General features: G+C 41.0%; 1 protein-coding gene across 15 annotated transcripts in view; it reads left to right on the top strand.

Moving 5' to 3' along the window:
- MSANTD2 (Myb/SANT DNA binding domain containing 2) overlaps positions 1-10,943 on the top strand; it is a 38,087-nt gene that overhangs the window by 13,937 nt on the left and 13,207 nt on the right. For 3 of the 15 annotated variants that reach the window (XR_011378373.1, XR_011378371.1, XR_011378370.1), the window contains 2 exons: positions 2,461-2,610; positions 3,343-3,523. The exons of 7 other annotated variants lie outside the window; for them this stretch is intronic. Coding sequence is in view for 1 of the 8 variants with exons in the window: in XM_051818717.2 (XP_051674677.1) it covers positions 1,047-1,260; positions 3,343-3,518 (390 nt within the window). In the remaining 7 variants the exon portion in view is untranslated. Of the gene's footprint in view, positions 1-1,046; positions 1,261-2,460; positions 2,611-3,342; positions 3,524-10,943 lie in introns of all 15 variants that reach the window. 5 more of the 15 variants (XR_007908764.2, XR_007908763.2, XM_051818717.2 and 2 more) reach the window with 3 other exon arrangements.

Here is a 10,943-nt window from a genome sequence, read left to right as displayed (position 1 = left end):
CCAAATATTAAGTATAATTGATGCAATACAATGGAAGCTGCTTACTTAGATGTTTTCTAGTTGCATTTTCTCAGTCTGTGTAAGACTACTTTCTGTAATAGCCTAAATTTTTGAAAGCTACAATTCTGCTTTTGTGCTATATTGGCAGATTACTTCATTTATCCAAATAAGTCAATTATGTTTGTAACTGATGTGAATAAAACAAGAAGAAAAGTTCGTATCTACCAAGAACTACTTTTATTTTTTCAGTTGCAGGTATTTTGCTCTAAATGGAAATAACTGGCTTAGAATTTAGAAGGAAGAATATGACAGGTCAAAAGCACCTCAGCTTTTGGTGTCTCTGTTTCTTATATACAGTCTTAAACAATTCTCATTCATTCAAGCAAAATATTTAGAGCCGTTTTTACAAGCCAGACATCGATTTAGGTGCTGGGAATATATTAGTGAACAAAACTGACCCAAGACCTCTGCTTTCAAAGATCTTACATTCTGGTAAACAAAAATGATATTTAAAATATGTATGGCTAATTCAGAACAATTAACACGGGAAAAAACCTCAAATGTGGGCCTTATTGGCCTTAAAAATTTGAGCTCTCTTTCATTTTACATAAGAAATAAAAAGTTGTTTGCCTTTATTGAGAATGATTTGCATGATTTTATATTATTCTTTGCATTGTGTATATCCAACTGTCATTGAGGCTTGCACCATGGAGCTTTGAAATGCTACCCAGTAATTATGCATTCAATGACTAATTAATGAGCACCTGCTCTTGACCTAGGCTCCATGCAGGGTCTCAAAGGTATGGTCATGAGCAAAACCAGGTAATGTCCCTTCTCTCATCTGTGATTAGGAAATGCAGTTAACAGTTGTACTTTTTTTTTTTTTTTTAAGATTTTATTTATTTGAGAGGTAGAGTTACAGACAGAGGGAGAGAAAGAGAGAAAGGTCTTCCTTCTGACGGTTCACTCCCCAAATGGCTGCAACGGCTGCAGCTGTGCCTGTCTGAAGCAAGGAGCCAACTGCTTCTTCCTGGTCTCCCATGCAGGTGCAGGGGCCCAAGCACTTGGGGGCCATCTTCTACTGCTTTCCCAGGCCACAGCAGAGAGCTGGATTGGAAGAGGAGCAGCGGGACATGAACCAGTGTGCCCATATGGGATGCCAGCACTGCAGGTGGAGGATTAACCTACTGCGCCATGGTGCTGGCCCTAACAGTTTGACTTTTGGAGATCAGAGCTGTGCCAGTTCTAAAGCAGTATATAGTAATACTTTTTTCTTTGTATAACTAATAATGACCACAGGATAAAACTGGGGAAAAAGCTTAATTTTTTGTAGCATAAGCACATATCCATGAAATGTTTTGTTGTTATTCAAGAAGTGGTACTTGTGGGGCCGACACTGTGACACATAGCTGGTAAAGCCACCGTCTGCAGTGCCAGCATCCCATATGGGCACCAGTTCAAGTCCTGGCTGTTTCACTTCTGATTCAGCTCTCTTCTGTGGCCTGGGAAAGCAGTAGAAGATGGCGCAAGTGCTTGGGCCCCTGAATCCACATGGAAGACCTGGAAGAAACTCCAGGCTCCTAGCTTTGGATTGGCCCAGCTCCGGCTATTGTGGCCATTTGGGGAGTGATCCAGCGGATGGAAGACCTCTCTGCCTCTCCCTCTGTAACTCCCCCTTTCATATAAATAAATAAACCTTTAAATGGGGGGGCGGGGAGAAGTGCTACTTGTAAATCTGATATCAATTCCAGTACATTTCCATAATGCCAAAAAAGGAATGAGACATATTTATATTTTTTTGTTCTCTCAAACTCCCAGGAAAATATGTAGGTCATTTATGCTCCTCATTTCTTTCCATGCTGAGTTTTACCTGCCTTCTGCTTCTTGTAAACTGGTTGCCCGGTGAGTAAGGCCAGTTCTTACTCTTGATGGGTTGTTGGGATCCTTTTTCTCCTTTTGGTTTTTTAGTGTGTTTAGTCCCATATTCATGCCAAGAATTACTGACTTTTATATATGAAAGAAAAACTGAGCAAGAATTGAGCTATGATAGAACCAGATGTTTCTGCAACTTGAAATTATGTGAACAAAAGCACATTTATAGACCAGTGTTATTCAGTATAAACCTATAACTAGGGGTAAATATACTCCTTTTATTTAAAAAGCCCTTAAGTTATCAATAAAAACAATTTAAAACAGATTTGTAAATCTAAGTACTAATTAAATAAAAATCAAGTTAGCATTCCTTTTTTTTTTTTAAGATTTATTTATTTATTTGAAAGTCAGAGTTACATATAGGCAGAGAGAGAGAGAGAGATGTCTTCCATCCTCTGGTTCACTCCCCAAATGGCTGCAGCGGCTGGAGCTGGGCTGATCCAAAGCCAGGAGCCAGGAACGTCTTCTAGGTCTCCCATGTGGGTGCAGGGGACCAAGCACGTGGGCCATCTTCTACTGCTTTCCCAGGCCACAGCAGAGAGCTGGATCAGCAGTGGAGCTTCTGGTATTCAAAGCAGTGCCTATACGGGATGCCAGCACTACAGATGGCAGCTTTGCCCACTACACCACAGCACCGGTTCCTGCTTTTCTTAACACGACTGATAACGTTTTGCTACTGTAAGGTTCTTTTGAATATGTTATTCCTACCATGTCCCTTTGCTTTTACTACTTTTCTCTCTAAAATTTAATGAGTGCAAGCAATTAGGCAGACACTTTTAAATGTTCTACTTTTGTTTTCTCATTTAATACTATGATGAAAGTACTGTTATTAGAGCCACCAAATGGATGGAGAAATTAATGACACTAAACAGTCTCCAGAACCCATGCTCTTAACCAGTTGCCTCCTTATGAATCATCAGCCCACCTTTATTAATGTTTCTAAATTTTTATTTACTTATTTATTTCAGAGGCAGAGAGAGAGAGATTGAGAGATCTCCCATCTGCCAGTTCACTCCCCAAATGTTGGCAAAAGCCAGAAGTAGGTCAGGCTAAAGCTAGGAGCTAGAAACTCATTCCTGGTCACCCATGTTGCATGTGACAGGGACCCAGGTACTTGAGCCATCACTTACTGCTTTCCAGGATGCATGTTAGCAAGAAGATAGAACCAAGAGCATGTAAAGCCAGGCCTCAAACCTGGCACTCCAATATGGGATGCAGGCATTTGCTATGCCAAACACTCCCCTCCTTTTTATTAACTTTCAGCAATTGAAGTAGTATTTCTGGCAACAGCGTAATCATGAACAGGAATAAATGCAATACATAAATTATTTAGTAACACCCAGATGGGCATCATTATGATAATACGTATTTCTTGTAGAAATGAAACGCATACTTTTTAAATTCTTGCAGAGAATTCATTTTCTAAGATCATAAACCCAAGGAGAAATGGTGACTTGGAAGTCATAAGGAAGAATTTAAAACAAGTGTTGAAACAAAAGCCATGCCGTTATTGTAGAAGACTCATTCAGTCGTTCATTCAAGTCTGTATAAATGATGGTATCTTTTGGACTACCAACTCCTCTTAATGGAAGTAAGTTTGAGTTACAGCAGGAGGTACATTTACAAAATAGAATTAATAGGGTATGTCAGACCATTTATGGGAAATGGGGTTGAAAGATAAGTTTATCTTAGTAAAAAATATTGAAATCCTTGCCTAGTTTTCGCATAGTGTACATTTTCCATGAACTCTTTGAAGATCCTTCATACTTTGTCACAGTAAAAGCAGGTAAGGATGAGGGTTACCAAAGAAAGTCATGGAATGTCCAGCATTTATTCATGCTGTTGTTTACCTAATGTACAAATGATTTGAGTACTCATCATCTTCAGGGTAGTTGATGGGAAAGAGATAAACTGTTTTGTAGTGTATAATAAAAATGTGCCAGAATATCTGCACACTGAGAAAACAAATCAGAAAACAACAAATCAGGGAATGCAGAGAGTATAACAGTAACTCAGGTAAATATGGTTATGTAAGATAAAAATTAAAATGAGCTATGAGCTCCCTGTAAGTATGGTGTAAAGTTAAATAGGGTGATTTTCTGTAATTTTTGGTGTTTTCTCCTGAAGAGAATCATACAGATCCTAGGTTTATTGTTTTGGTTATTTGAAAGGTAGAATAAGAGAGAGATCGTCCATATGTGATTCACTCCCCTGGATGACCATGACATAGGGTCTGGGTCACTGGGCCAGGCAGAAGACAGGAGCCAGAGACTCCATCTGGGTCTCCTAAAATTGGTGGCCGGAAACCCATGTACATGAACCATCATCCACTGCCTCCCAGGTGTTTTAGCAGGAAACTAAATCAGAAGCAGAGTAGCCAGCTTAATCCTCCATGCAACAATGTGGGCTCATGGGTTCTCGTTTTGGGGTGTAAGATAAGACAATGTAGTAATGACCTTAGATCTAAGTTCTTTTCCCTAGCGGTCTTCTAGTCTACAAAACAGATGCACCATATAGATATCTTTCCATATATATGTGAGGCACTTCCTGGATCCCTCCTCCTCTCAGCTGCCTGTAGTGCTCACTGCTCATGACTTGGGTAGGATTCTTAAATTCCTCCTAGGAGTTTGCCTTTGCTCAAGGGAGCTGTCTTATCCAAAGTGAGACTCCCTCTGGTGGCAGCCTGAATTCAATGCCCAGTCAGTGCCGAAATACAAAGGTCTCGGCTCCTTGCCTCAATTTCAGGAACTTGATTGAAGTTCTATATTCCCTTTAGAGTTAGCAGAGACCTCTGTTGCAGCTGTGTCTTCAGCTTCCTCCTCTGTTCAGCCCTGCTTCTCAAGTCTCTCAAGTGTAGTTCGCAGCAACCCTTGCTGGTACATCCCTGGTTGCCTGTCTCCTGAGTGTGGTCTGGTTTGTGCTCTTTTTTTTTTTTTTTAAAGATTTATCTTTAAAAATTTTTATTTGAAAGGCAGAGTTACAGAGAAGGGGAGCGGAGATCGAGAGAAAGAGGTCTTCCACATATGTTGGTTCACTCTCCCAAAAGGCTACAACAGCCAAAGCTGGGACAGGCTGAAGCCAAGAGCCAGGAGCCTCTTCCAAGTCTACCTTGTGGGTACAGGGGCCCAATCCCTTGGGCTATCCTCCACTGCTTTCCCAGGCACATTAGCAGGGAGCTGGATTGGAAGTGGAACAGCTGGTACCCAAACTGGTACCTATATGGGATACCAGCATTGCAGGAGGCATTCCCACCAGCTATAACACTACAGCAGCCCTGGGACACTCTTAACATCCTTATAAGAAATAAAAATGCTAAATGTACACTACTTAACCCACATCTCAGCCCATAATAGGCATTCAGAAAGTATAGTTAAAAGTTTGCCTGCCTTCCATGAGACACCAAGCCATGAAAGAAAAAGGTTTAATTTTTATAGAAGATAAACTTTTCTTATATGGACTTTCCTTTAGGAATCCTCATAAAGCTAAAGATGATGTATAAAAGTTTGAGCAAATGAGCTGTAAAAATATTGTTAGGATTGCCTGAATATCCTTCTAACAACTTCCTGAGTACAGGTCACTCAAGGACAGATGCTTACAGTAAATTTAAAAATGCTTATATTTTAAAGGTTTTTTAAAATGATGTCAGGATGAAAGTATGTTCTCATATATTTATGTCCTGTAGTTTACACAGTGTACATGGGGAAAAATATCAGTGTTCATATTTTTCACAGTTGATGGAGATTTGATTTGATGTTTGTACCTAGATATGCTGATAGAGGGTTTCTGATAACCTTTGTTTTTAGATGATTTTACCTTGAAGTCTAGATGCTTTTCTTCATAACCAAATACATAAAATTTACTAATGGAAAAAGTCTGTATTATAGGTTATGTGGTAGTTTTTAATTTTAATAAATAGAAAATCAGATGGGCAACATATGAAAACCATAAATTGTCCTGTTTAAATAGGAAATAGGGAAAAAATCTGCTCTCAGCAGCTTCCCTTTTAAACATTGTCTGATTAATACTTAGGGAGCAATACAATTTATAATGAGAAAGCTTTGTGAGGTTTTCTGTGATGAGTGTGTGATGGGGGTGAGGGGGTGGAACAGTTAGTTCATAATGAGCATGTTTATATCAGAGGCCTTTAAAGATGAATGGTTCTCTCCTGCTATAACAGAAATACTTCAGAAAATTCTCTTGAATGTGTTTTTTAGGTTTCACTTATTAGTAAGAAGTTCACATTAACAATACCTGGTTTTTAAAGTGTTCATATTATCTTAAAGGCAGGAAGACAAAGTTGTCACCAGATTGTTCATTTTCCAAATGCCTGCAATAGCCAGGACTGGGCGAGGTCAAAAGCCAGGAGCCCAGAGCAAAAGTGAGATCTCCCACATGGATGACAGAGACCCAATTGAGGCACTACCTCCTTCCTCCCAGGGTACATATTAGCAGGAAGCTGGAATCGGAACTGAACCAGGATTTGAACCCCAGGCACCCCAGTGTGGCATGTAGATGTCCCAAGCATTGAAAATGACCTCTAATCCAAGTCAGTTCTCTACCAGTAATTTTCCCCCTTCAGATGAGGAGGAAATTCTGGACGGATGATGTCATCTGCCTATCTTCAATGACTAGCTACTTGTATCAGATATAAGTAGTTCAATTTACCTTAATGTTTTTTAAAAATTATTTAATTATCTATTTGAAAGAGTTACAGAAAGGGAGACAGAAATATTGTCTGTTGGTTCACTCCTCAGATGGCCACAACAGCCAGAGCGAGGTCTGGCCAAAATCAAGAGCCAGGAGCTTCAGCTGTGTCTCCCATGTGGGTGCAGGACCCAAGGACTTGGGCCATCTTCTGCTGCTTTCCCAGGCGCATTAGCAGGGAGCTGGATAGGAAGTGGAGCAGCACAGACTCAAACTGATGCCCCCGAGTAGGGTGCTGGCGTTCCAGGCAGCAGTTGCAAGCCGCAACACTGCTTGCTGCCTACCCTGTTTTTTTGACCTCTCATTCTAAATAGAGATGCCCTTAAGGGTTCCATGTGTTGAAGGATTATTATTTCCCAAAGAAGTCCCGATACATAAACATGGCTTTGATTTAGTGTTGCTGCTAATATAGTTGTGTGTCTTTGTGACATACATACAGCATAGGGTTAAAAGCTTCATGGTCAAATGAATTTAGTTCCTTGAGCAGTGAAAGGTATTTGTTTTTGACAGCCTTCCTGGAGAGTTTTGTGTTCCCTTTGTAATCTAACGGTCAAGACCTTTAGCTGCTAGCATGAAGGAAGTAGAAAATTTAGGACTTGATACTGGGAATCCAAATTTCCTAAACTGTATATTCCATGCAAGAATCTTTCCTCTCGACGATAGTACTGACCAGTTTAAACACAAAGTGTGTCGCTCGCCAGACTCAGAATGAATTTCAGTCTGGTAGAATTCAGTCCTGGACAGGTTCCTACAAAACCTGAAGCTCTGGCTTTGTGGTGATCATTCTTCTGTTTGACCCTCTTAAAACCCAACAAACAATCTCTGTCTTTAACAGAACTACTTTATATTCTTGAATATTTTATTTATTTGCCTAATTTGTTAGGCATGAGAATTAAGATTTGGACAGGACTGCAGAGCTGCCTTTGGCAGGTGACCTGTCCTCCCAGAGAAAGCTATGACAACAAGAATGATGGATATTTTAAAAATAGCCTTGCCCACTGCAGTTAGCCCTCCTTTGTTAACAGAGAAACTCATTTGCTTTGCTAATGGTAGCTCTTCTGTGTTTTATAATCTCTTTTGTTCCTGCCTTTTTCAAAAGGTTTAGGAGTCCTACCTAGGTTGGAGTTACTGATTTTATAAATACAGCCTGTTGTGGTTAAACACTGAATTCCCTGGTTTTCTTGGCTAAGAAAAATTGAATTCTCTTGCTAGTGATAAACTGTTTTAAAATTAGCCTGGTACATGTATTTAATAAATACATATATATATAATATTTAATTAATTTATTTGAAATACAGAGTTACAGAGAGAAGTAGAGCCAGAGAGAGAGAGAAAAAGGTCTTCCATTCTGCTGGTTCACTCTCCAAATGACCGCAACGGCCAGAGCTGAGCTGATCTTAAGCCAGGAGCCAGGAGCTTCTTCTGGGTCTCCCACATGGATGCAGGGGCCCAAGGAGTTGGGCCATCTTCTGCTTTCCCAAACCATAGCAGAAGAGCAGCCAGGACTCGAACTGGTGCCCATGTGGGATGCCTGCGCTGCAGGCTGGGGCTTTAACCTGCTGCGCCACGGCGCTGGCCCCTTAATAAATATATATTGAATAATCCTGTCATAGGCAGTGTTCTGAACTCAGGGGAATAGAGACATGGTAGACAAAATCCCCACCTCATGGGACTTAAAATCCCATGGTAGCTTTCTTAGGAAGCATTAAACTTTTAGGAGTGGCATTGGATAATTTTCATATGCTTCTGAAGGAATACTTACTCGACTTTGGGCCATGGTTGCTTGTTTTTTAGGTGAGGCAGTTGGACTACATGATCTTTAAGGCTGTCCATGTTAAACTGCCATGATGTGTTACAGGTTGTAGGCTGGTTTGCAGTTAGAGAATTGGGCAGCCCCAGCCACCCACTGTGGAATCAGTACAGGAAGTTTTTTCTTTTCTTTTCCTTTTTTTTTTTTTTTTTTTTAAAGATTTATTTAGTTATTTGAAAGGCAGGCCGGGGGAGAGAGAGAGAGGCAAGCAGAGACAGAGGCAGGCAGAAGTCTTCCACTTGCTGGCTCACTCCCCAGATGGTCACAATGGCCCAAGCTGCGCTGATCCGAAACCAGGAGCCAGGAGCTTCTTCATGTCTCCCACATGGGTGCAGGGGCCCAAGGATTTGGGCCATCTTCTACTGCGTTCCCAGGCCATAGCAGAGAGCAGGATGAGAAATGCAGCAGCAGGGACTTGAACCATTGCCCATATGGGATTCTAACACTGCAGGTGGCAGCTACCTTCTAGGCCACAATGCCGCCCCAGGAAGTTTTATAAAGTGAAGTTTGGCAAGGATAGTGATCTGGATAGGCGATGTGGAGTATCAAGTGTTGCAGGGAATTCAAATGAGTTGAGGACGATTGAGGTTCTTCATAAATAAGAAGACACTGTGATCACAACATGAACGGCACTAGTGGAATAATACCAGACTGTGATCCCACTGGAAGGACTGGATTAGTGGAGTTGTCACGCATTTCCTGTCAGACCACTCGGATTGGAAGGTATGAGAGATTAGCCATACGGACACCTAAGGAAGGTGGTCGGGACTGACTTTGACTTCTTTCTGGATGTGTGAATTTCCCAGTTTTAAATGGTGACCTTTGTAATTTATCTAGCACTATGTTGATAAGTTAGGCAGATAATGAATGACCAAGTATTTTGTGATATAGTTGGAACAGATAATCGGCATAACTAATGAATCTTAATAATTACTACTTTAGAAAAAGGTTTCTTGCCCAGCAGAAAGTGTTATATTTTTGTGAAGTGTGAGTGATATCGTTGTATGCATTTCCTGGTTGAAATTGTTTGCTTCAAGAAATGGGGGTTTGGCTTATTTACATCCTAAAGGAAATATTAATACTGGTTTTTCCAAATGAGCAGGATACTGAGCAGACTGGTTAGTTTTATGAAATTGGTGGTCCCAATCTTTGGAATTTCTCCATACACCTAAGGCACAAAGTAAATCTACATTATTTTAGAATTACTAATAACATTTGTCCCTTAGGTATCTTCAGGGGATTGGTTCTAGGACCTCCCCTCCCCCCACCATGATACCAAAACCCACAGGTGCTCAAGTCCCTTAATTAAAGTGGTGTCATATGTGCATATAATCTATACTTTAAATCTTTTCTAGATCACTTATAATACCTGATACTATATAAATGCTATAAAAGAAGTTGTTACTCTGTATTGTTTAGGGAATAATAACCAAAAAAGCCTGACTATGTTCAATAAAAACAAATTTTCCCCTCCAAAGTTTAGTTGATTGAATCTGATGATGCAGAACCTGCTATGAATGCAGAGGGCCTACCCTATGTGTTTCATTCTTCTATGAAAAAAAAAAGTGATAGTATAGAGCAAACTTTTTAAACCTGAGTTGCTGTTTGTTTGGGCTCTTCAGTGAGCCCATGCACCCCTTAAAATTCAGTGGGAAAGTGTATGTGTGCACTTTTCTTTGGGAGGAGAATCTGACCCAAAGAAAGATTAAGACCCTCTGTTCTGGAGAGGAACAGCAAAAGTAAAAGCTCTTCCATCTTCAGGTTCACTCCCCAAATGGCCAAAATAGCCAGGGCTGTACCAGGCTGAAGCCAGGAGCCGGGAGCTTCTTCCGGATCTCCCATGTGGGTGCAGGGACACAAGCAGTTGTGTCATCTGCTGCCTTCCCAGGCATGTTAGCAGGGAGCTGGATTGGAAGTGGAGCAGCCAGGACTGGAACTGGTGTCCATATGGGATGCTGGCACTGCAGGTTGTGGTTTAACCTGCTGTGGCACAGCCCTGGCTCTAAATAGAAGTTTTTAACTTGCCAAACCTTGTTCTATATAGCACTAAGAACTGGAGCAATATGAAAAAAGTTTGTCACAGTGTTCTTTTTAGTTTTTTTTTTATTATTGATTTTTTTTTAAAGCAGACAGCATCTTTTAGCTGCTGGTTCATTCCCCCAAATGCCCACAACAACCAAACTGGGCCAAGTTGGAGCCAGGAGCCAGAAATTATCTGGTTCTCCCACATGGTTGGAAGGAACCCAAGTACTTGAGTTAGCACCTGCTGCCTCCCTGAATGGACATGAGCAGGAAACTGGAAGTAGAGCTGGGACTTATTTATTTATTATTATTATGTATTTGAAAGTCAGAGTTACACAGAGAGAGAGGTCTTCCATCCGATGGGTCACTCCCCACTTGGCTGCAACAGCGGAAGCTGTGCCGATCTGGAGCCAGGAGCTTCTTCTGGGTCTCCCATGCAGGTGCAGGGGCCCAAGGACTTGGACCATCTTCTACT

Source organism: Oryctolagus cuniculus, chromosome 1, assembly GCF_964237555.1.
Source record: "Oryctolagus cuniculus chromosome 1, mOryCun1.1, whole genome shotgun sequence".
NCBI lineage: Eukaryota > Metazoa > Chordata > Mammalia > Lagomorpha > Leporidae > Oryctolagus > Oryctolagus cuniculus.
The sequence above is the reverse complement of the archived record's forward strand: the minus strand, read 5'-3'. Positions and strand labels throughout refer to the sequence as shown.